At 39.8% G+C, this 27,338-nt stretch overlaps 1 protein-coding gene across 1 annotated transcript in view; it reads left to right on the plus strand.

Annotated features, from left to right (window-relative positions):
• Positions 1 to 27,338, plus strand: part of crhr1 (corticotropin releasing hormone receptor 1) — a 95,538-nt gene that overhangs the window by 11,077 nt on the left and 57,123 nt on the right. Inside the window, exons 2-4 of the mRNA XM_036552160.1 lie at positions 12,513 to 12,600; positions 23,258 to 23,308; positions 26,205 to 26,324. Coding sequence (XP_036408053.1) covers positions 12,513 to 12,600; positions 23,258 to 23,308; positions 26,205 to 26,324 — 259 coding nt within the window. The remainder of the gene's footprint in view (positions 1 to 12,512; positions 12,601 to 23,257; positions 23,309 to 26,204; positions 26,325 to 27,338) is intronic.

The raw sequence follows: 27,338 nt of genomic DNA on the forward strand, positions 1-27,338 counted from the left end.
AGGCCTGCGTTTGCATTGCAGCTGCTTATAGGTTTATGCCTGCTTGAAAAGACTGGGAAGGCCTCGGATCTGTCAGGTACCAATGCCGCAGAGAGGGCAGCATGGTATGAGGTGCTGGAATTCCTTTCTGGATGGCAATAGCCAGCTCAAACATACAGGAACAACTTATTTCTGGAAGTCTATGGGGGTTGTAAAACAGGCATCCGGATTTTTGTCCACATGGGCCTGTGGAACAAAATCACTAAAAGGCATTTTCCCAGTGTGGGAGACTATTTTTTCCTTTGTGTGCAAGCAAGGCATACATTGAAATTTTCAGTCATAAATATGTGGAGGGCTGGATATATAAAATAACCTAGGAGCAGACAGACTTGCCATTTGTCACTGTCAGATTTTAAAGCATTTAAAGATACAATTCTTATTTCCAGTAAGCTTCACATATATTACTTTCCTCCAGTGAAGCATAGAAAGAAGCTAAACAAATTTAGAGTCTCATCCCTCATGCTAAAAACTCAGTGTAAATAGTCTTGCATTGTGTTTTTCTGTTCCATGTATGTCTTGCCATTTTTCTTCATTTCAGCCATATTTTTTCTATTTATTCACAATTTATATATTGTCAGGCTTACTGTGTGAGGCAACATGAAATGTGCCCTACTTTTTTTCTGCAAACAATTACAGAAGTGCCAGAATTACTTCAGTCTCCAGAAAACAACACCTGAGAGTGCTGGAACAAGTAGATTGATGTTCTTGGCTGTTTGGCTCACTTCCCTGACAATGGATTTGTCTTCGGTTTGTTATCTTAAAGTTTGAATCCTTGCACGCTACTTATGCAACTTTGTGTATATTCAGTTCTGTCAGATGTGGGTGATTTATATGTTAAACCATGCTGTGCATGCTGCTGCTGCTATAACAAGGCTGTAGATAATTTGGCAATACTAGGTCACGTGAATGTTGAGGTTCCATCTCGCAAACTGTGACAGAGGCTGTTTGATGGTGATACTATTTTTTCGCATTGTGGAGATGCTAGTATAAGAGTGGCAAGTTCCAGGTATTTAATCAATGAGCTCTGCTCAATTTCTTGGGTCAGAAAAAAGACTATCCTCAGTTTTTAACAGTCATCTCACTAAGGCAATGTTTTAGATGAAATTAACTGGGGTGATAAGTTCCTATCCTGCTGGAAGGTCACTGCCAGACATTTCTTTCCAGGATGCTGGAAAACATCCAGTCAAAGCTAGACCTCTGATCTGAGCCGTGACCTTCTGGAAACATAGGATTTGTTATGAGCATGTCAAAAGCTCTAGCGTAGTGAATTTTTGTGGTAACAGCTGTTGTGTGTTGAATGACCTCTTTTTTCATGCAGGAGTTTGTATTTCCATTCCTAGTATATGAAAACATGACATGCTGTCTGTGAACAAGATAATTGCCTCTTCAAAAGTGTGAGCGCTGCAGCTTCTCAGAAGCAAATGGGTACCAGGGGAACACATTTATGTATATAATAAGTATCAACAAAAACATATCCTTTGATTTAAGTATGTACGTTTTATAGAAAATAAAATACTGTGTATTGATTTTGAATGTTGAGTAAATGTTTTTTAGAGTCAGTTGAATAAATTGATCAGTCATGGCTGAGTGTGACGGAGTGACTAAGTCAGCCTGCTGTAGCTCACCATCTGGGGTGTTCATAGCTAGCGATTTCTACCCTGGCAGAACTGTACAGCCAAAAACAGCCCATCAATGTTAGGCTATACAAGGTCGCAGCAGCCCACGCATCAGCAGTCCAGTGCTCATAGATGTTTGTCCATGCCACAGCATGAGATGGTGTTAGCGACAACTCAGGCGGGCTCCCCAACAATGCAGCCCAGTCGTCAATAGTGGCTATTCAAAATTTTGGGGAAACCTCCCTGAAGCGCATGAGTGTGAGTGTGGACAGGGCACAGACATGTAGCATTATACGCTAATTGCTGTGTGTTAGCAGACCAAGTGTCACGGTGTGGGTAGTGTTTCATTCAACAGGGGTTGATGAGAACTTGACTGTACGGCACTGCACCGACGGAGTGCCAGAGCCTCAATTGTTACCCTTCCTATGGACTCATACTGGAGTGACAAATTTCCAACAAAATAATGCACCACCTCATGCTATTGGTATAAACAGTGGCTCCCCTGCAAGATGATAATGTAACAGTAGTGTCCTGGATGTGCCAGGGATGAGCTGGGATGACATATGGCACTCTGAGGCCAGCGAACTGGTACATGCCTCTGCAGACTACATAAGAGTAGTGGCACAGAATGCCACGGGATCGAGCGTCTGCAACATGGTGCAAATCATCCATCGCACATGTACAGCTGGCACTGCTTCCAGCGGGGACTGCACAGCCCGTTCTGTGGCTTATGCTATACACCCCCTGTAGACGAAGCCTGCTGATGTCCAATGCTTATCTGCGTAATGACATTACCTATTTCCTGTCAATTTAATGAAATCTCCTGCTACAGGAGATTTTGTAATATTTTCTAGATAATAATTTTGCAAATTTGCTGTGAATATAATTTAAGTTGTTGGCTTTGAACAGATGATGGTGATGATGACATTGCACAAACTTTAACAAAGTCCAAATTCTATTCCGTGTGTACTTCTTCTTATGTTACATTACATTATTGGCATTTAGCAGGCAAGCTTATCCAGAGCAACTTACATCAGTTACAGCTTTTTTTTACAATGTTATCTATTTATACAGCTGGATATTTACTGAGGTAATGGTAGGTTAAGAACCATGTATCCAAAAGTACAGCGGCAGTGCCCCAGCAGGGAAACAAACCAGCAACCATTCAATTAGGAGCCCTGCTCCTTGACCATTATGCTACACTGCTGCCCTGTATATTAGTTCCTTTCTGTTTTATTTTCTTGATTTTAACAGTTTAAATCTTATCACCTGTGCCTGTGACGAAGTTATGTCATGCTTAATCACAAGCCTAAATTGCTTCATGGTGTCACACTCATTCAATAGTAAAATGATTTCTGAAGCTATGTGCAAAATATATTTGTAGTGACAATACTGTATGTTTTGAAATATACTCAATACTAGCTGAGTGACTTTTTCTTAAAGGAATCTTTCACCTGTTATCACCCAGTTAATGGCCATGCTGACATCCCCTTTAAAAGAGCAAACAACACAGTAACCACTTCATTCTCCACAGACTCAGGCTGAGCTGATTTGGGTTCACCACTCAGCCACAAGCAGATCAAAAACACAGAAATGTGACACCAGCGTGAACTGGAAACGTGTGGCAGAGGATGTTTTACCAATTTACCGCTCTCAGTTCACTCAGCTCCTGTCGATGTAGCTCGGCACGTCTTTCTCAGTGTCTCCATTGCAAAGCAGAGGCTTCAGGCAGCCACCACTTAACACGCCCTTTGTATCTGGTGCTATGGCATCAAGTGCATGTTTAATTAAATGTGATTTCATGATTCAGTGCCATTTAAACTCTGTGACACTGAGGGCTTTTTTTTTGTTTCTTTGTTTGTTTTTGGTCATTTTAACGCCAAAGTTAAGAAATGCCAGCAGTGCAGAGATTGCATTTTTTTGTCCCAATAGCTCTCCTGCTTTTGCAGGGTGGTAGATTGATGGGAAGTTGTACAATTGTTGTTGTACAATTTAGGGTGTGGTTGTGAATATTTGGGGCAATGCGGTATTTTGGCTATATCACAGTAGGAATTTTTGCACTTACTTTTACTTCAATACTCAATACTCCCTTGTGGCACTTTTGTAACTGGGCAAACATTTGGAATGCATTACCATGTCTAGCTTTTCCAGCTAGAGCTTAAATTGTTAGTGCTGTTCTTATTCTTGTTAACAGGTAAAAAGATAATGCAGAAAAATACTTAAAACACTAACTAAATACTAGATAAAATAATGAAATTGTCAACATTGTAAATGGATTGTTTTTTTCTCTTTTTCTTGGTAAATAATTAATGTAATGCACCATAAAAAAAGAAAAGAAAATCCATAACTGGGGGAAAAGTCCTTTTGTTTTATTTTTACACTGTTCCAAGATTGACTTTGCATGAAGGTGCTTTAGCAGCTTGGCTCCTGTACCAGAAAAGCAACTACTTTATAGTAAAAGTGGAAATAATACTGACCCACTGACACAGCAGCGGTCCACCATGATTGCCAGTCTGGGTTCAGCATTATAGCCAGAAACCTATCTTTGCAAATTCAACAGTGGAACATGTGCTCTACTGTAACAAAATATGTGCTATGGTGCTTCTAAGGTACTGTGTTTAAGATATGATAAAAACAGTGTCTCGCTGGTTATCACACAGTAATCATTAATCAGATTGATCTATCTAATGTTTGTGAAGATGTGAAGAAGATAGTCAAACACTGGGTAATAAATCAATATTCTCTGACATCTCCCATAATTCTGTCCTACATAATGTTTCATGGCCATGAATTATATGTATAAACAAAGGAAGAGCTCAACCATTTGTCTTCCTCAGTAACCTTTGCATAGCAGAAAGGAATGCTAATTATCTCCACAACATTTATGCAATAGCATACATATTATCACATGATACTAAAAACTATATTAGCTAAATGAAAATAAATTTGGACCACTTTTTCATTGACAAAGTTTCAACGTAGTGCCAGTGTGATTCAGGACAAGTTGTAGTTGACACAATAAATGCAAATCCTCCTATGAAGTTAATTTCTCCATACAAAGTACTATAATCTTAAAATCACCATTCAAGCTAGCATGTTGTATATCACATCAAGCCATATCAGATGTGATACATCCTCCGACCTGAGCTTAATAATACAAATACAGGTCAGCTTTCAGTGAACCTAATGCAAATTATTTGGACAGTTTACAGCTACTTTGAAATAAGACAAATTTTTGTTCACAGCGTGACATACAAAGTCAGATCTGTTTGCTTAAGGAAAGTGACATAATCCGTACTGAACAATATGTATCTTGTGCTCTCATTTATATGTATCTCACAACCAGGCCAAACTGTATTTGAAAAATGTATGTACTGTTGAGAACTTGAAATAAACTGAAGCTGAGGAATGCTATCCATCTTTTATACCTCTGCATAAAACTGTTACAATCCCCCCTGGATCAAGCTTAATGTGTTGGAAGTAATTTATGCCTCCGTTGCTTTGAGTCATATACCATATTAATTAATGTCAATTCAATTAAAAGGAGTTTTTCTACACCCTCTTAACATTGGTCGACAGCTGTGAAGCTGCTTCGGGAATTTGAGCCTGGTGGCGTAACTGCATAGCAAGTGGCCATCTTAGAAAGATTATATGAATGCCTGTCAATAATGACTTGATTCAGACACATTTTACTATTATGTATCTAAAGCAATTCTGTCATTGTCTATATAGTCGCAGGAATAACTCAGTGATCAAAAACATAAACTGATGACGAGTAGGACATCTTGAGTGACAGATGTAATGGCACAATGTTAGAGTCAGTCGTGAAACACATTGTCCACCTACTTTCTTCTTAATTTCAGTCTTGGCAGTCAACCAGCAGAATTAATTTTCGGTATACTAATAGTGTGTTGCATGAAGCCCGTGGAGGCAGTCATCAAGTACTGCAGCTGAGTCCCCTGGCTAATTAATTCATTGTGTGAGAAAGGTGCAGAGTGTCTGGTTTTGGACTGGACCATGTAGTTGAAATTCATCATTTTCCCAACAACAAAAAAAAAACCACCACAAAGCATTAGTAAGTACAGACCAAATTCAGCTTTTTAAGTTGTAGTACTATTACCAATGACTCACCAATGCTTGTTTAAGAAGAGCTTTGAAAATGATCTTGCACAATTCAGACTGTAACCTCTCATTTTTGCTCTGAGGCCTGAGATAAAGAGAAGAAGGCCAGTCCTGAAAGGCTTAGTTTAGCGGGAAAATAGATACGGGTCACCAGATGCATAGTCAATAGACTTTCACCAAGGACTTCTTTTTAATATAATATAAACTTAAACTTTCTAATATAATATAAACTTAGCCTGATGTCAAATAAAAATAAAAGATGAATGGATGAAAAGCAAGGCTTTTAAACATATTTGCTACAAGCAATAAACAGTTTTTTTTTTTTTAATTTAATTTGCGTGATCCGGTACTTAAGTGTCACATTTTATTCTGCTGGTTTTGGACCAAGATGAGCCAATAGATAAAGGCATGCCTATACGAATATTTCTGCATCATCCACTAAGAGATTCTAACTACGACGAGGAGATCTACAGTATCCATGCAAAATACATGGGTATGTCTCTCAGTTCTAAAACAAGCATATGGTACAACCTGATATTTGGGTTTTTTTTATTAGAAATCACAGATTCCTACTGTATCGTTTCCTACCGTATTCTGTTACTGGATGTTGTCTTAAACAGACAAGCTCCTGTGAGCTCGAAGCATTTGCCTTATTAACATGTAACACCATCAGCACAAAGGACATTGTTATGCTTCATTAGGAGAGAACAAGCTTTTTTGCTTTGGAAGTTACAGAGAGTTTACCTCGAGTCAACTGTAGAGATGTATCATTGAGACACTCCAAGCGCCCGAGCTTTGGATCAGTACCGGGTACTCATGGGCCTATTTTATCCAAGTGATTTGTGACATGGGCCACAGTTAAACTGTAATTACTCACCCACGGACAAGAGCTGCCAAATACCCAGCAGAATCCACTGGCTCTGAAATGACTCTCCTATTACTCTTCATTCAGTTCTGTCAGTTTAGAGCTCTGGAATTAAGAACCAAAATTTGAAAGCAGCGTGTGTGTGTGTGTGTGTGTGTGTGTGTGTGTGTGTGTGTGTGTGTGTGTGTGTTTTCCATATTATTGAGATTTGAGAAATGAGATTCACTCCTGTTTGTTTGAATATGGAACTTTTTTATAGAGAACGTTGGGAATGTTTGCATAGAAAGGGATACGTTCATATTTCGTATATCCTGATGTTAAAGACACAGATTCATTGAGGTGGTCTGCCCAATTGCAGCAGATGCTGGCATGGAACTGTTGGCATAGATGGCCTCTGGTCCATAACCAACACAGTCCATGGAGACTGACTGTCCAGTACAATATTCATCCTTTCTGTACAGACAGCCAAATGGATCAGGTTGACACACTGTACCATGAACACTGGGAGACCTATAATCCAAGGATTTGTGTCAGGTTATTGGGGGATTTTGCTAGCTGAGAACTAAACAACCGTATAAACAGCAGAAGGTCTTTGTTGTTATGCAGGACAGGATCATTACTGAGATATATACGTTCCAGATATAAATATATTATATACAGAGTGGTTCAAACTTGTCTGTGCCTATCCTATGTCAATGTGCTACCTCAGTAGTTTACTGTATCTATCATCTGAGGAACAGGAAAACATTTCAAGGAGACCTGAACCACTATCAGAAATAAAGGAACATTTCATGAATCATATGCATGAATATTACATGTAGTGTAAGGACCTGTTGTGAGATGTGGATTAGCAATTTTACTATTGACACAGCTGCAGCTGGTTCATGACATTTGGTAAATTCACCTCTTCCAAGGGGAATTTAGGAAATGTAACAGATACAAAAGGGATTGATGAAGAAACTGCTGTTTTGGGCTGTCTGGACATACCCCTGGTTGTAGCCACACACAGGCATAATACCTAGGCTTAAAGGTCTTGAGCAGCTGTCTGACAATATGGGTGGCATTAACCATGCAATTAACTGCACCCTTATTTTTACAGTAATTTTCACATTGCATCCCAGTGTCTCATTGGAATTTCTCAAAATAAAGAGGACCTGAAACCATGCTGTTCAAATAAATTTGACTAAAGACCAAGGTCAAGCCAATATGCTCTTGAGGTCCTGACTTTTTGCCCCAGCGATAGCCCGAGCAGCTTTCCGCTTTGATATGCTGCCCAGTCAGGCTTTGTAAAGCTTATGGTTCCCAGTGATTTTGTGCAGTCCATGGTGCCACACAATCTGCAGCTGTCTGCCTCGGTTTAAGAAATTGGAGGGAATTAGGCCAGGATACAAAGATGTGATTTTCTCAAGGGTGACCAAGGACTTAGCTTGTGAGGTGTGGCTGGCTATACGATATTATAATCTTTCATCACAGAGCATGTTTCCATTGTGCAATTCATATTTCATTTGCATCTTGAAAATAGCTGCAATGTGCTGTCCAGACTTTATGTCCTAGCTCATTGAACTGTAGGGCTCGCTGTTTCTCTCAATATTTTAATCATTTTAATCACACTTGTATAATTAAAGTTATAATTATACAAGGTTATAACTTTGAGGCAATAACTTGTGCAGTTCTGAAATTTGTGTCGAATGAATGTGGTCATGCCACAATGATAACTATAAAAATGACCTTGAATGATAAAGATGACTATCATTAGGATCACTTTCAAATTGATTTCCTACATGTGGCTCTAGCAATCAAATTCCATGAACCAATCACAGCTGTGTAAAAAATTGATGCACTTCCATTATTGTGATCAGTCAGTGAGGCATAAGGCATAAAATGAAAGATGAAATTCTGAAAAAAAGTGTAAGTTTAAAGTAACCCTATGATATATGGCAAAAATTAGACACTTTCTCAGGGATGCCTTGACGAAAGGGAAAGCCTGTGGAGCAATCAAGGGAATCAGGGAATTTCCTGGGAATAAGTAAGAGCTGGCTAAGTGAATAAACAGCTAATCGTTTTTGTTACATGACGGCATGTAGCACTCTACTTGCTTCTCTTTTTGAGCCAGATTGGGTAGACGGGCTGAAACATTCTTTGGTGTGACCACAAGGCAACAATATATAGTTACTGTTATTTTTATGCTAACCATTCTCATGACCAAGTCTTTACACATATCCATGTCAGAAAACTGGAAGAAGGGGGAAGTAGATATAGAAACCTGGGGTATGGCATGTGTTGCAAGTTCAGATTCTATAAATTCTATAAGGTTATTTTTCAGTCAGAGCCAAACCAGTATATTGAATAAATAGGAGAGATGGATAATGTTCAAGGAAAATCAAATTCTATGTAAAACAGGAGGGCGGAAGAATGTGTGAGAGATCCATTAAAGCAGGGGTAGGGTAAAGCTTTTAAATACATTGTGTGAAGCAAAAAAGAACAACAGTTAGGCTTCCATTAACATGTTGATCTCATTTTTTGCAAACTGATAACAATTTTAAGCCCTTTATCTTTTCTATATGGATTCTCTTTCATATGAGCCATGATTAGATACATCTATAATATGGGTGGAAGCTTCCTGTTTGTGATATTGCTCAATATAAGACCAGATAGGGGACAGGTTGTCCCATAAACCTTACATGGTCCTTGCCTTTCTCTGATCTTTGTTGAATCTTAATATGTATTCATCTCAAAGAGGAAATTGTATGAAAGTGGAATAAAAATGTGAAGAAACAGAAAAAGGTGTGACCTTATTGCAGAGAGATGAAATGTCAGATAGGCGTGCTTAGGGGGAATCCATGCATCATCCTTTTATCAATATCTTCTGCAATCTCCAAAAACTTTTTGTAGCTAATTTACATTACGTTCCTTTTTTTAAGGAAACCTGTATTACATACATAAGGGAGTGTCTCTTTGTGAATCTGGAACTGCAGAACTTAATTACACAACTAGAGACCCTTTGTATTTTTACATGATATGGCATTGTATTTACATCATACATTAAATGTCCCCTGTGTTTTTCATGAGCATCACAACTGGGTAAATACAGGCCAAACTGTATATAAAGAAAAATAGCTTGTGGGTCACTGTTGCTGTATTTAGAACCACTATACCAAGGACATAGCTGTGTAACATTCTGTTTCAACAGTTTTCCTTCCCTGAGCTCCAGTTAGATAGAAGGCTCTTATCCAATACCATAACATATGGAATGACTTAATAGGAGCAAAGGATGATAGGGACTTGTGCAAGTGTTAGACAAATCATACTGACAGAGACTGAAATGCTTCCATTGTTTTGGGTTATCTTAGAAAATACCATGGGAATAATAGTGATTAAGCTGATAAATTGAATTTATAGCTCTGTATGTAGCTTGTTTCATCTCTTGTCATGGATCTGAAAGTGCTTTATGCTGGATATGTGGTTAGCAATGTATACCTTGTAATAGAGTTAGTCATTGCAAAAGATGTTTTCACAGGTATCAGTGCAGGAGAAGAATTGCACAGATCCACTGATCTACTGATTTTTAATATCATCTGGATTTCCTTCTATTGGATATGGATGTTAAGACTAACGCACGGTCTCCATAAAAAGATTAGTGATTGATCTGTTCAAATGCCTTTGATATTTCGGTGTAAATGCTGAGCAGGTAACATTGACCAAAAGATACAGGCTAGAAAGTGCTGAAGTGATCGACTTTACGATGGTACTTTTTTTGGAATGGAACTTTTTTTATACCGCAATATCTCGTGATTTCATTACTGCAAGTGCTACAGATGAGCAAGTTGGGATTCCATTGTCACGCAACAAGGTGTGCATTCTCAGTCTCAGCGGATGTGGGGGGTAGTCTTCTAATTGCCTTTACTCTTCTGAGCTGTGGTACCCAAATCAGAACAAACTCCCACGCCGCCCCTCAGCGCGTTTGATGTTCTGGAAAGCGCCTTATACTTCAAAAGGAAAAAAGACACTACAGAGGGGGGCTTTTCTCAGAGCTAAGAGAACAGCGTTTGGTTTCTAGCCACCAAAACACAAGAGGCGCACAGGGAAACGATAAATCTGTTGATCACACAGGCTAAACTCCTGCTGGCCAGGGAGATATGGGAGATTAAATCTGATGAGTCATTAGCAAGCCTCTGAAAATACCACACCGACAATATGATTGGGTGGGGAGGGGTGGGGGGGCATTAGGGAGATTTGTTTCACCATTCGGCTGTGGTCCCCCTTGAGTAGATTACGATCCCTGCCGGCCGTAAATAAGAAAATGGCAGTTCTCCACTGCATTGTAAAGCTCTGGGATGAAACAGGGTAGCTGTCAGCTTGTACTCTCGAAGCCTGGCTACTCGACTGCTGTCTGCCAAGGGGCATGAGAGGAAAACATTGAGGGCAAATATAATGGCAACCTGCAGTGACATGATACTGTCATCTCCAAAGAACGTAAACGTCTAAACAGGCTAAAAAGAGAAAACCAGCCTCTCCACATGGGGCAGATACTTATTTTATCACGCTGGCATTTCAGCAGCAACATGCAATGTCAATCACAAACACATTATTCCAAATGTTATTTAAAAGGAACATCAGTGATAGTATATGGATGTTCTTGTGTAGGGAGAAATATTTGTACTTTGTACTGAAATATTCTTACTCATCAGCTGGTCAGTCAGACATAAGGTTGAGTACTATATGTGTGTATTTAAATGTTTCTTCACTGTAGAATGTTCTTTAGAGTCTCCCATTTACACAGCAGTTCAAGCTGTTCCTGTTTTTTATTGCTGTCTGTCTTAGTTCAGATGGCTGTTAAGGGGAGGAGCAGCATTTTGTAAAACCTGTCATGGATCAAACGACGAGGTTGCGGAACGTGTCAGTAAACATGTGAGAAATCTTTCTCACATTTCTATAATGTCCTGTGTTGGTTTTTGTCCCTCACAGTAACCTGTGTATGAATTACATGAGACTGAACCTATCTGGTTCATTCAGGTCCTTTCATTATTGTTCTCGCTGGGCTTACATTATATGACGTCCATCATCATAGTGAAACCCCTCGGCGCTTTACTGGATAAGCAGTCGTACCTAATTCTGTATCCTCTGAACTCTGAACAAATAAATCATTATGCACAAACCCTGACATATTTGTGTAGAGGAGACTAATTTCTACTGTAAGATGCTGGATATATCCCAAAAGATGGATGCTGACCATATACTGCTGTTGACAGAAAACAGCCATGGCACAGCAGTGGTGTCCGACTTTATGGGGGGAGAAAACAATGCTGTTACACCTTTCTGCCACACATAACATAAGGAAACGATTGTGACCATCTTCATCTTTAAACCAAGTGTGCCAAGTGGAATCAGAGGCTATATCAGTTCGTTAGATTTGTCTTCTGTTGTTGGTTTGTTTTCGTCTTTTTGTTGGTAAATTGTAGACACATCTTCCTATTTCTTTCCAGTTTCCGTACGTGGTGAATTATGGGGCATAAATCGATTTAGAATAACTTGTGAATGAACCGAAGGGGAATGGGGTAAGATCTGTGTGCCATTTTCTGTCAACGTGTGGTTAAATGTAAATCTTTCCCCTCCATAAATGTAGAGGAAATGTAAATCTGTGTGCCCTTGACAGTTTTGTTAGTGTCCTGCCAAGATTTAGTGACTTCCAACTGTAGCGCTAGCGTCCACGTCAAAATGCAGGGAATGCTTGTGTTGTGGACGTTAGCTGTATAGGCAGCACTGTTTTTTGTCATTAGTTGGGGAAATTCAGTGATGTCCATATCCATAATAGAGTTAGTTGTTCCAGGTCTTTAATGCGCTGGATATTTTCTTCCTTCCCTCATGTCCAGGTGCTGACACTCTGGATTATCTGCATCTCTGGGGCTGGTGCAGATCTGACCTGTGACGCTTTGCTCCTGCTGGCGGGAAACTTGACGTGTAAGTCAGATACTTTTCAGATACCTCCATGTCGAGCGTGCAGCTGGGTATTTGTGCTGTGCAGCAGGACTGTTCCGTACGGTAACCCTAACAAGCGGTAGGTTATAGGATAGGGGGAGACAGAGTTTGCGCTCTCTTCTGGAGAGCAAACTTCCTATTAGTTTTAGAGGTGCCTTTCAGTCTACTGTTGATGAATGCCTGGGATAACGGTCCGCGACTCAGATGAAGACCAGGAGTGGAACTAAAAGCATCATTCCAGCCCATAAAGTGTGCATTTAGGTTGGACTCTTTTCAGGGAGGATCAGTTTGCCAGCCTTTGATGAAAACATGCCAGAAATATCCTGAAGAATGCCTGGGCTGAGATGCCGTTTTACTACACTGTAATAGGAATGTGGGTAGTTGGTAAAAGGCTCTGATTTTATGACACAGTTACACAGTATATCAGCATGCCCCGGTGCATAGGGATGTGAGCAGAGCTGGCCGTGACCATACACTGTCACATAATTGCACTCAAAATGCCTTCAAAACTGTCTGTTCTTGAGGTTTCAAGGACTGCCGCTTTTGATTAACACAGCTTAATGACACATTACTTGCATGGAGTGGAGAGAAAGCAAACATTCACAGTATTCCCTGTCACCCATTTTCACATTGACAGGATTCTTGCCTTTTGTGAAACAAAAAAATGAACACGAGTATGAATAGCTCCACTCGGATTTCTGTGCAAGATGTTTTCACATTCTTTTCCTCTAGAGCGCACAGCTAAATGTGCTGTTGGTTTGTAATGATTGGATTACCTCTGTGTTTAAATATCAAATCTGAGACCTGAAGAGCTGGCCAAGCTCCTATTGGCCTCTTTCGCTACATGCTGTTAACACACCTTGGAAAAGAGCCCCATTGTAGGAAAGGCTTGAATTTCAAACTATAAATTAAATTCCCGGTCTCATGAGTTGCTAATGCGATCCTGGTCGACAGAGTCTTTCCCAGAAAATTCAAGGAGCTTAAATTCCAGGTGTTGAGCACAATTCAACAAGCCACTTCTATGCGGAAAGGTGTTTAATCTAATGATCAGGGGCAGAAGGTTTTTTAAGAAGTTGCACCCAGCTATTAGTTGTTGACTCTTTTTTTTTTTTTTTGAAAAAGAAAAATAGAATCCAATATTAGACATCAGGTGAGAGTCACCCCTGTGCTTATTGGACTTGTCGAGACGGGAAGCCTTGATGGCTTAGAGTGCCTGGATGTGTGCTGTGTAGAGTTACGGGGGTGTAGAGGGAGCGCACCTCGGCTGGCTGGACCTGCGGCGGGGATCACAGCGCTCCGCTCAGCTGCCGCCCTGTCCCACGCTTTGTCATGTCCTGCCAGCACAGCCACACTCCAGCTGCCCCTGCGCTGGGTCCCGCTGCCTCCGCTGCTGGGGGGCTTGGCCCTGCTAGACCGACGCTATTTGTTCTCCTGTCGCTAGGAGTGCGATGCCTCTCTTGGCAACCACCGCAGCTCTCTCTCGAAGCAGCTGCAGATCTGCAGGGAGCCCAGCGGTGTGCATACGCTGCATGGCTATTGTGCACTGCATGGTTAGCAAACAGATATGGTAATGAAAGGTAATAAAATGTCAGCAAACACTGAAAAAAACTACACAAGCATCTGTTCACTCTGTGCTTCTCAAATAACAGTTTACTGAAATGGGATTGCTTAGCTGTTTGTCAGTTTTGGCAGTTATTGTAAGTAAGCATGGAAATTAAAGAATGCATCTGAAAAAAAATGCATGTAAATATTAATGTAAATACAGAAAGCTAGATAGATGAACAGTATACTGTATAGATATAAACAGAATGCATACATATACTGAATATACAAAATACAGATAAATGTATAAAGGCTTATAGTAGTTTAACTGTATATTCCCCAGGTATTCTGTTATAGTCATGCTTTTGACATCTGACACATATATCCACCGCAAACAAATATGTATCATCATATATGACACAAAAATAATCAACCCCTTAAAAATTTCACAACTTTCTTCACACTTTTCCATGTGACTGCACGTTTGTGAGATGCTAACACAAAAAGGCTGTTTAATTAAAAGGTTATTTGCTTTTTTGGACATTTTCAGCTTATTGTCAGGTACTCAAATTGTGCACTACACTTTTTGCTTTCCCGTTTAAAGACTGCTTTGATGCATGCTTTATTTGTGTTGTTGAAGTGAATTTTATTCATATTACAGAGCGCTTGGTATAATATTTAGTTAACATGGGCAGTGCCCTAACACATTAAGCATTAACTCATTAATTTCAACCCACAGCATACAACTTATTTACATATAGGGGAATATGCAATTCAGCTATAAATACGTATTCCAATACAGTAAGTGTGTGTGTGTGTGTGTGTGTGTGTGTGTGTGTGTGTGTGTGTGTGCATACAGACAAATATGCACTCCTTTAGTGTTCTGTGTCACTTTTCACAAGGAGGAGCTGCAATATTCTTAGGTTTGGCCGAAAATGATTTCCAATGAACTTTCATGAAAGAAATGTTTTCAGTCCCTCTTTGAAACAAAGAAAAAATCTATCATTCATATTTCAAAAGCTCTCGAGGGAAATAGGCAATCAAAACCCTTTCAGATATGCAACCAAGCAAAGGAAACATTGTCTAATCCATATCACTAGTGATACACACTAAATTAAATCCTGTTTGTGTCTGTCCATTTTCAAACCAGTGTTCTTTCAAATGGGAAATAGTTCAAGAAAAAGTGCATCACTTGAGGCTTTACAAAAAGCACCAAAACCAGACACACAATGGCAGTTTACATGTTTCGAGAGCAGCTAATGCATGCTTTAAATAATCATGGATATTTTCTTTCATTTTACATTATGTTTACAGGCATCTTCTCATTGTTCACTGTCCCTGTTATTCACATCACAAAGGGCTCTCTGTGCATTAATGCATGTGCATTTGTTAGTATATACAGCCAATTGGGATCCAAGAGGCAGATTTTCATGGCATAAACACAGAAGCAAATGTCAGTGGCGTTCGTAAAATGAAAGCACGTGTATTTTACGACTCGCACACAAATCCAAGTAAGGAGTAAGGTACTGTCAAACACGGAAAGTGTGCAGCAAGCCGGGTCCCTTTTCTCTTCACGAACAATTAATGCTGAGTAAACCAGGTGTTGTAATGAAACAGACTGGGATCCAGATGCGGTTACAGGGTTTTAATGACAGAATTCAAGAACGTGGTCGGGGACAAAACAGGTCAGCAACAGGAATCAGAAGCGCACCAATCCAGAATCCAAAAAACACAAGCAAGGTCCAGTGAACAGGCAAGAGGTCAAAACACAGGAATCGCACAAACAAATGGCAGAGAGCAGGCTCAGTAAAGTCACACAAGAACAATACCTCACAATGAGGCAAACTGAACTGAGTCCTTAAATAGCCAGGGCTTGATGATGAATGGGTTACAGGTGTGCTTGAATGGGAGTGGTTGAGCCAGGCTGAGCTGGGCGTGGCTGAGCTGGCTGACGGGGAGCAGGTGTGACAGGTGTACAGCAGACAAGCTACACCTCCCTAAATAAAGTTTATCAATACTTTTGCTTTCATTATTTGCTTTCCAGATGTATTGTCAAAAAAAAATTCTAGCTATCATTAGAAATGTAGTTGGGCATTATTATCACCCCAGCAAATTCCTCAAATATTATTATTATTATTATGTTTGTTCTGTATATTTTACTTTTTGGAATAATACCAATATTTTACTTTTTGGGAATAATTCCAGTAACATCATGTTTGCTCCATGTTGTGGAAAGAATAAACAAATAAATGCAGTTTATTTAAATGTTCTCTATTAGACATCCAGTGCATATCTGAGACATATCTGTTCATTTGTTTCATGACTTTATGGTTGTTCATATAAAACACCAGTGTGATGTGTTTACATTAGTTAACACTGTTTGAGAATAAATGCCCTTTTTTGTGGCCAATTACATATACCGTTGTGCCATACTTAAACTGCCTTTTCTTCTGGCTAGTTTTTCAGGGCAATGAAACAATTTGTGTTGTGCGTTTAAAAATACCAGTTCAGCACATATTAATGACACCATACCTATGGTCCAGACCACCTTCTAGTCTTCAACAGATTTCTATGACATCATGCATTGTAAACTGTTGTCAAAAATATCAGAAACTCTGTTTGCATGTTAGACTGTACATTTGACACATTGGGCCCAGAGTGTGGGCAAAACCACTTTCGTTGTAGCACTTAAGAGGATTCCTGGGTGATGGCTGAAAATTAACTCCAGGGTGTCATTTACACATGCTTTAAGTGGTTCTTCTCTGAAGATTTTGATGAGCCTACATGTAATTATCTCCCTTTTCATCTTGCTGTAGTTCATCCTGTAATGGATCTATAACACAAGGGGTACAGCAATTTATTCTTGAGTGACTTTAAAAGGACTGCACAATAAAGCATCACCAAAGTTATTACTCAGATAAAGTCAAGTACTTCAAGTCAAGCAAGAATTATACCTATTTATTATTGTTATACTAAACGCTTATTTATAACTTCCTCGCCCCAGGAAGTGAGGACCCACAGCCGTCCCAGTGGGACTACAGGAAACAGGGTTAATAAAACTGAATGGGCATGGCAGAACATACCGTCTATACCGGAAGGGATATTAGCCATAGGATTTCCTGAGCTTCCTTAAATGTTCATGTAAGTTAAACTAGCTTACAGACAATAGAGCCTGGTGTCTCCAGGCAACCATTTAGTCCATGAACTAATATACCGTGACTGTTCTTTTGTTAAAAAAGTGATTTGATTTATCAGCCTCTTTGTTCTTGAACTGTAGGGCAGACCATTGTGGTGGATCCTGTAAAGTACAAAGACACACACGCGGTAACATGTGTGGTGTTCGCCCTGCCCGGTGGTACCCACTGTACTTGTACATTGTGGTCATCATTTGCTCTCTTTACTAAACTGCACTTAATTGGAACCTGTCTGTACTTGGAGAAATCTCACAAGTAGCACAGTGCAGAATGACATTATCTGCTTTGTTGAACAAAAGGGCCACCACGCTTTTAAGTGCACTGTCAAGAACAGATGCTTGAGAGTAATGCCAGCTTTGATAATAATTAATTGTGCACAAGAAGATGTAGAGAATGGCTGTTTTTGAGTTTTTGGTCATGTGTTGTACTGTTTCTTGTAGTATACTTGTATAATGTAAGACACATTTCCCATCTGTATCTTGGTAAATAAATGTGGGAAACCACAGCATCACAAATATGGCTATTTACAGTTCTGATTACAGTACTTACAGAGTTCTTTTATTTTTACTTGTAGTAGTCTGTGTACTTCTGTTGTCAGTTTTCAAATTGTATTAATCAAATTCCAAGTATATATGTTTATTCCAGTGTTTTATTGCCAGTGTGTTTAAAAAGGCAAATAAACACATGTAGCCAGCAGAGGGACCTGTGCTTTAATTCATGCCAGAGGGCAGTTGTGAAGAGAGGCGTACATGTCAGAAAATTTTATATAAATACTGCTACATTACCTTTAACAATTAGTCATAGAGACAGAGGGACTCCTTGGAGTACATGTAAGAGGAAAATAATTTAAAAAAGGAAGAACTCCTTAGAGTAGATGTAAAAGAAAATAAAATCTTTAGATGAGTGCTTATGTCCACAGGGGTTTCCTATAATTCCTCTTGAGCCTTAAACCAAAAAAAAGTAAGAGGATTTACAGATCTCTGCTGACGAGTAGACTTCTGCATGAAATCTGCTTCTTTTTAAAGGGCAATACTTCATTTTGAAAGCTTGCTGATACTACTGGAAGATTCATGCTACTGGTGGTTCATGCTTTACTACATTACAGTTACAGCTAAGCATTTTTTAATTACTAAAGAAATATTATATTTATAACAGAGTTGGGGTCAATTCCAGTCCAATTCAGTCAATTCAGGGATTTGAAAATCGCCTATCATTTTCTAGGAGGATTTTTCAATCGTCAATTTTTAAATGTCTTGAATTGACTGAATTGAAATGGAACTGACCCTGACACACACACACACGTATATATATACACACATATATATATATATATATATATACAAACATCACAGTATTATGTAGCTTGGTGATCAGGAAATTAATAATCTGTTTGTGTCAAGTTATTTTTGATATAACCTCAAAAAAGCAAATGGATCGGAATTTAAAAAACACAAAAAGAACACAATTTGGTGAGTAGTTTCAAATGTTTTGTCTTATTTAAGTGAAGGTTACTGTGAAAGAAACTGAATTTCAGCAGCATGTTAAATTCATTTGGCTTATTTTGCTGTTTATTTCTTTGTTTGTTAAAGTATAAATCATAATTAGGGGGAGTTTTCCTAAAGCTTCTCTCTGAGCCTTGTGCACCACTCACACCGCAGGCTGTGTCTGAAGCTGCCAAGCTCCACCGGTGGCTCTCAGTGCCCTTGTCCATCAGGTCAAGTCCTCTGTCTCGGGGCCTGCTGTTCAGGCTTCTTTGTCCTTTTCTTGGTACTCCCTTCGGACTTTGTGGCGCTCCAAGACAGACAGAAGCAGTGCGCCAGTCAAACCCAAGCCTTTTCCACCGCTCTCCATGGAGGAAACCACTGTCAAGTATAACATTTTAAGTTAGGGCATTTCACATCACATCACCAAAAATGTCACTGTGCATGCTACGAATACCCTTTCAAAGAACACTACTGATAAATAAAGACAAAATATTTTAAACAAACGCTGGCATTATCTGAAAGAACTATAAAACTGTTTAAAGCTTTTTTTCATACTCATACTATGTACAATATTCTACAATGCACAATGGGCTTTTTTTTAATTAGTTGTTTTCACCATATGACAAATCTGTCCCCACTAAATCCAACTCCCACATACAGTATAGCTTATATTAACTATATTATTATAGTTAAAAACGCAAATAATCAGCAGTTGAATATAAAAAAAATCTGTTTTGCAATTGCATTATTTTGTTTGCTGAGCCAACACCCTTGTCCAGGCTGATGTCCGTACTCTACATTTAGAAGACTATTCTTTGGATGTTCATTGAGGCAATTTGCTGAAGGGCACAACAGCCATGACACACCCTGGATTCAGACCTTCAACCTCCTTGTTAGAAGTAAGGCTTGATAATCGCTGTGCTATGCGGCTTCATTAGTGACTAGCCAAAACAAGGCCTCTCATATTGGCCTAGACCTTGCGAATCCTTAGATTATATTGCCATTTTTTAAAGGCCTTATTGATTGCACCTCTCAGCTTTCAGTTTCTAATGGAGCTACACATTACCCTGTTTAATGCCTTGCATCTATGCGGTGTGCATATTCATTCAACATAGATAGCTCTCTAATTTACACTTGAGGCAGCACTGCATTTGTTAAGTATAGTCCCTCTCTAGCAATGGGCTTTCCAAAATGTGTGCCCATTAATACTGCGATTAGGAAGTGCAAAGATCAAGCTGTGATTAACACCTCCTTTAATAGCGTGTAAATCAATGTCTGCGTCCTTACCATTGCAGCAGAACGTACAAATGAGGGAGCAAACACTGCCCAATCTCAGTTTTAAAATGGATGTTATGAAGCATTCCTTTTTCAAATGCAATTAGTGCATATGGAACTCTGGGGTTGGGCTGGGCAGCTACATTTTTAATTATTTTTTTTTCAAAACTCTGGTTTTGGGGGTGTTAACATTGTGCTCTATATTCATAATATATACTAATAAAATAATATATAAAATATATAATGTACATGTATTATTCCTTAAATTCATTTGTGTGTATGTGTGTCTCCAGGTATACTCTAGGAATACTAGCTAAAATCTTGAAGTGTATTTCTGAAAAAAAGTTAAGGCGCCCCATTAGGGCTCAGTGATCAGACACAAAAGGAGCAGGATGGACCGTACAGTAATGGGTTTTCAAAGGATATAGTCTGAACTTTGGGTACCAACAACAGAACACATTCCTATAACTAGCACGTAGCGTTCTGTGTGGAACCATGCAGCATCAGTGGGTCTACCCCTCCCTCTTGCCAGGGATTGTATTTAGGTCATATGCAATTCAAAGGAAGAATACATTTTAAGACATAAATAATAGATCACATATGTTAATTCCCAGAAAATAATGTAAGTAATACTGAGTAGTAATAAGCTATGTAATTAATAAGAATTCAAGAAAATATACAGTGCAGTTTAAAAACAAGGCATCGAATAAAATCTTCAAGAAGAAAATTAGCTATTACAAATATTCTTGATCAGTGTATCTTCTGGGGGGGGGGGGGGGGGGGTGAAAGTATTTAAATAAAGCATGAACAGGGCAGGAATTAAAGCTTGCACAAAAACTGGTACTAATTTTGGAAGCACTCTTTATCCACTGTGAAAAAAAAATCTACAGATCACCATATTTTTTAACATGGCATAGAAGATGGATAGCATATGATTATCTTACTGGTCACTGTTGTTAATAGCCGATGATGTGCTCTTGCAGGGGAGACTAATGCACTGAGTTATTGACCAAGGGCAAATCTAGTTTTGAGCTACTTGTCAATTAGCAACTGATTTACGCATTCTTAAGTGTAACTTAACCTGTGGTTAATGACTTTGCCGATTTGAGCAGACCAGCACGACCTAGAAGAGTGTTGGGGAAAAGCATAGCCATAAGAAATGCTCATTAATATGTGCTCATTAATTTGGGCGAGTGCAATGAAAGACATCTGTGTTTTTCATAACCTGTGTTAATTTCATTTTACTAATTTTGTTTGGTACAGTATACCATTTAGTAATGTACTTCCCATGCTGTTAGTTGATTAGACTGTGACACTTCATGATCTTTCTTTCAAGTGTGCATTTCCGCATATCATTATTGATTAATGTGGGGGGAAGATCAGACCAGGAGGGAATCGCAATGCAAGATTTCAACAGCCAGCTCAGGAGAGACTGTCACTGAATTGCTGAGGTTATTACCGGCGCAAAAAGGAGCATATTTGCTGTTGCGCCAGCTTCTCAGTGAGAGATTAGCTTGTGGCCATTTTTGTCTTTCTGAGGGTTCTGTTTGTCTAGGGCAACCAGGTTGTCTTAAAAGCAAACTGAAGCTGAAGGGATGGCTGGGGGTGGGGGAAGGTTGTGGTCAATACTTCGCCTTAAGATTACCGTTTTCATTATAATATCATTCAGACATACATACATGCATTGTACATACATTGTGAGTGCATGGAACGAAGCCCATAGAAAGTAACTAGATGCCGATTTATTTATTTATTTATTTACAGTTCTTCAAGGCTGATTTATGTTGGCTTGGTACATCCACCTACACGCTATTTTTTTTTTGTTTCACAGAGCCACCCTGGGGGCCTTTCTGTGGCATATAGAGGAAAGGGACAGTTAATTAGGTGATTCATTTTTTTCCCTCTCTGAACTATACCCACTTGCCTGCCTTCAGATCTGCTTAATGGTCTCTGTTGGCAGAGCCTATTAATCTATTAAAGGGTCCAGCACTGTCACACAAACCAAAAAATTTTGCTCATTTGGACCCCCTCCACCATACAAACACACTTTGTATCCCTGAGGGCATTGCCTCACATGTCTTCTGTGACTTCATCACTGCGGGGTTCTTTCAGTGAACTTCCTGTGACTCAGGATCTCAGAGATAGCAAGTGACACCAGGACTGTGGTTGCGACTGGTGTGCTGGATACAGCTCCGGATAGTCCGGTATATACAAAGGCTCAAAATGATTGCCTCCAGCAGTCTGACTGTTCACTACTGTTCAGTGCAGCACGGAGCTCCTGCCCCCCTACAAGACTCACACAGACCTCCCAGTCTCTGGATACTAGCTGTCTTGTCATTGAAGGTGGAGGAATTAGGGGACTGTCCATCATCAGAGTCAGCGCGGTGGATGCTGTTATCCGATTTAGCTGAGAAATTGAACACAAACGTGTTTCTCGGTGGTAATGAGCAGAATCAGGTTGCCTTTTGGGTTCAATGGCATCAGCATGAAAGGCAGGTCTGTTTATTCACGGAGGACTGCTGTTGACTTTGTTAAAAATAGCTATGCTGATCTATTTAAAAAAAAAACTGGATCTCATTTCCGTACACATGGATGTTGCCACATTGTTTGATCTCCATCTTAGAGAAGGAGTATACCACCGTGAAATTTAATTTTGAGCTGATTCATAGAAGGGTACCACAATGACAGTTCCCACACTGACTAGATACGGTCTATCACACATGAGCCCTGCTCAGCGGGAGTCTTGCCTATCTAAGGGGGCTCTTGAATAATTCAGGTATACATCAAAGCCCATAGGAATGAAAATAACTCCATAAAAGGGAGTCTGCCACACAGAACAACTGAAAAATTGCAATACATTGGAGAATTGAGTCATATATGCATTTTCTTTTTAAATTCACTGTTATTTTCATGGTGTATCTTTATGTTGATTTATTAATACTGTTTATTTTATAGCTTAGGAGTAGAGATTGAAACTGGCAACTATGTTTTCTGCTGAAATGGTACAACTGATAATGTATGCACTGGACAAGTGAACAAATTAAGCGTATATTTTCTAATTCAAATATCTGTGTGCATTTAAATGGAAGACTTTGAAAATAAGTGACAATGCAATTGATCTGTTTATTATATTTTAACTTTCAGTGCGCTCTTTGGCATCATGGAATCTGACCACAACTTCAAGCAATATCACAGGTAGGTACCAACATGCCTGTGGAGTCAAAAATGCCATTTGGAATCAAGTTTCTTATGCTTAAGACTTTAAAGGATTTGTTACTTTGTGCTTGTGTCTCCACACCGCTCCAATTTGGGGGCGTATGAATCAATGTGAAATTGATTTCCCAACTCTGCCAGGTACACTCTTCAGGTCTCAATGCCCAAAAGCAAGGATCTATCAATAACATCTAAAAAGCCAATTCTCAAAAGAGAGTTCAATGCAGAGTGGTGTCAACCCTTTGAAGATGTGCCCCAGATTGCGGTTACCTGTATGAACTGGAGACATTGAAACATGTTTAAAACCAGTTGTGAAGATAAAAAGAAAATGTCAAATTGTGGTCTTTTGGTGGAATGACCATTTTATTAATACAGAAAATCTACAAAAACAAATTTCAAGACAGATACGTAACCTTTGCAGCAAGTATTATTTCTTGAAAGATCCATTGTGTGGCCATTGATAGTGCGACGGAACAACACATAAGTCACATATTTTTATGTTTAATCACTTTTCATCCTTGTTTAATTAAGTCTCGTTTAATTTTTATCCCATACGAAAATGAAATATGTTGTAATATATTGTTCAGTCCAAAAATATATTGCAAATACATTTAAAATATATTAATTCAAAGCAGAAATATATTAAGGTATACCAAATGGCAATAATTTACGTATTTTCAATGTTATATATTTTCACTTCAATATTTCAGTATATTTTCAATTTATGTTGACTGAGGTAAAAATATATATTCTCCTAAAATATATTCTCAATATTAGTTTTTGTATGGGATCTCTGTAGATTTGTAAGTTGTCTCAGTACATGGACAGCACAACTTATTACGTGTCAGTTGTATGTAAATTGGCACACCTCTTATGGTTGTGATATTTGTCTACACACATTTAAAGTATATATATTTGTCACTGTCACTTTCTAGCTTGACCGCTCCACCATTGTTCAAATGGTATTCTTCAGCAATAATCACTGCTTTTTAATTCTTGACAGTCCACCCATTATTCTGCTGATCTTCGCACAAAAAAAAAGAAAAAGATAAAATTGTGCTCACAGATGCAAGAATAAATAGAAAACACGGAAAAGGCATAGAGGGAAAGGAATAAAAATAAACCTTGCTCTGTGAACCAATCTTGTTTATCTGTGGATTGAAACCCTTTTCCCCCGAGGCTGAGCTGTGCCTCTCGTTTGATGACGAGCCTGTGACCGTGGCAACTCACTTAACCCACCTGACAAAGCCTCGCTGTCTGTCATAGCATGTGTCCAGCGGCTTCACGGCTGCTGAACAGCGGCCAGAAAAGGTTCTACCCACTCAGCTGTGGTGGAGATGCCGGGGCTGCCAGCAGCTATGTTCTCTCGGCCAGCCAAATGGCTCACACGATTGCATGAGAGCAGCTCAGTCACCCTGTGCCCTGTTGATGTGCATTGATCAAATTCAGATTGTTTTTTTTTTTTTTTGATGGGTCCATTTCACATACAGTAGGACGCAATGCCAGTGGACACAGTCTGGTGGGTCTGTGATTTTTATGTAGCAACAACCTCATTCTGAACTGTTTGTCTTTCTCATGAAGCCTTTTTAATAGCAAAATGTCTGTTTTTGAGATTCTGCTCTCCTCCCCTGTTGACTCCCTAAGGGGACACTGGAACTGCTTCTGTATGGTTGCTCTGGGAGCATGCAGAAAGTGCACAGATGCACAGGGTATCCAAGGAAATAGGTTTATTGCCCCTATCACCACAACAGTTGACAAAATCCTGCTGTGTAAATGTGCAGCGTGTAGGTGTTTGTGTGGGTGTGTGTGTTCAGTTGAATGTATGCACACGGTTGATTGTCCAAACAGTTACCCCACAGCTTATGGCTACTGTGGTTGCAAAAAACTGAGATATAGAGTATGGCATGGGCCTTTATAGGACCCCATTCCTCACTTTACTCTTTGGGCAGACCATGATCACCTGAGTGACAGGTCAACCAGTCCAGTCTGGTTAAGGGTACTTTGGAAGGTGTGTGGTGGAATTTAGAGGGGCGCTAACTAATGGATTTCTGATGGCACAGTGACGGGACCTAGGCAGGTTCAGACATGTCCCTGTGACCTTTTCAATGGCATCACAGAAACCCAGAAAATCTCACAAGCACATGGAGAAAAATCTCTAATCAGAGGTATTTTTAATCAACACTACCGGTTTAATTTTCATTAGAAGAACTGCAGTCTCTGATCTTCCATCATCTCCTGACATACCTGTAAACAGTACGCCCACAATCCCTCTGCTGCATACAGTCTTCACCATTCAGCCTTCATTCAGTGCCTTCATTTTACTCTGCCCCTGTATCATTGTAATAACCATTGATTTTTTTTTTGTTTTGCAAACATCTCATGGATATTTTTATCAGCTTGCTTCAAACTTAAGATGTATTGAATTGGTGGCATATCAATTGCATTGATTTGTCCAATTTGGGTCTCACTGTTTTCAGTTCCAGTTTTCAGTTTCAATTCGGGCCATATCTAAAGGGGACTTTATAGATTTTGTTCTGATGATAACACAGAGCAAAGTCCTGTGCTATATGGAACCAGCCTTGCTTACAATCAGAATGTATTCTGGATGTCATCAGTGAAGCCTATTTTTGATCGTGTCATGCAAACATTTGCATATTTCTGATACATTTTATCCTTTTGACACTATCTGTGATGAATTCTGAAGTGGTTTCATTTGGCAAGACCTCATGAGCTGCTGCGTGGGTGAAGACATCATAGATATGAATGGCATCCTCACTCTCAAGCCTGAGTTTCTGTGCCGCCCCTCCTTGCAGTCATTAACAGACAGGCTGCACTAAATTAGCCCATGGTGGTGATGAGGGCCAATTCTGTTCCGCAGGTCTCTTCTGCAACATGTCGATAGACGGGATAGGAACCTGCTGGCCCCGGAGCCGCGCGGGAGAGGTGGTGACGCGTCCCTGTCCGGAGTTCTTCTACGGAGTGCGGTACAACACTACAAGTAAGTGGCAGGAACATTGGCCCTGGGCACAGCTGTCCGAGTGCGGGATGGGAGATGAGCCAGAGCCAGAACTCTGTTGTTTAAATCTGTAAATCAATAAAATCATTTATTTAGGGTAGAGTACTTTTACAGTTGTCACGAAGTACTGAATATAATGCACTTACAGAGGGTGGGAAATGGAAACCCTATAGCTAATTATGAAAACTGGAAAATTATTCTCTTACCCTTAGAGGCAACATAAAAGCTAATCAGCAGGGGGTGAGGCTTCAGGAGTTTCTTTTTTAGTCAGATGCCATGAGGGACAGAGAGAGAAAGGGAAAGAGGGAGCTAGGAAGAAGTTGTAGCAGTTGTTTTAATTATATAATACAGCTTTCCGGTACAACTGCACAGTGTCACCTGAAGGACTGAGGCTATCCCCGAGTACATGCATTTGAAAGCTCAGTGTTTGGAAACAAAGCTGTCCTGCATGCTGCTCTGACGTGAGCAGCTTTTACCTTGACTTTTATTACAAGCACAGAGTGAAGCTCAAATTGCATAGCATGTTGTGCCAAAAGCTGGGCGTGGCTCCTCCATCCCTCTCTTGCACATCCCCTTCAGTGTAGTTCCAGCCTCCTCCACTGGATGGAGCTGTCCAGTCCCTCACTGAGGCATGAGCACGAAACTTTACCTGAGTATCTCACAGCAGGGGGGTGATGCCTTATCTGGCCACTAACTACAGCTGCCCTGTGGCTTATCATTGAGCAGTCTTGTGCGCTTCTGCTCATGTACCGGATCAGTGACCGCTGGTGCAAATCAGCCTATCACAGCTTGATTCTTCAAAAGGTTTCTTTCAATGGAATGACAGTGCGGTGCTGTTCTTTGGGATGCAGGAGGGCACATTGTCTCTCTTTGTATTTCTGTCTTTGTTTCTCTGTCTGAACCTCTCCCTCTGTCAGTGGACATATTGGCAGAGAGAAGTGCAATTAAGGAGTGTGTGCGTGCGTGCGCGCATGAGTGCGTATGTGCGTGCTTGCT

Source organism: Megalops cyprinoides, chromosome 19 (genome assembly GCF_013368585.1).
Source record: "Megalops cyprinoides isolate fMegCyp1 chromosome 19, fMegCyp1.pri, whole genome shotgun sequence".
Lineage (NCBI taxonomy): Eukaryota > Metazoa > Chordata > Actinopteri > Elopiformes > Megalopidae > Megalops > Megalops cyprinoides.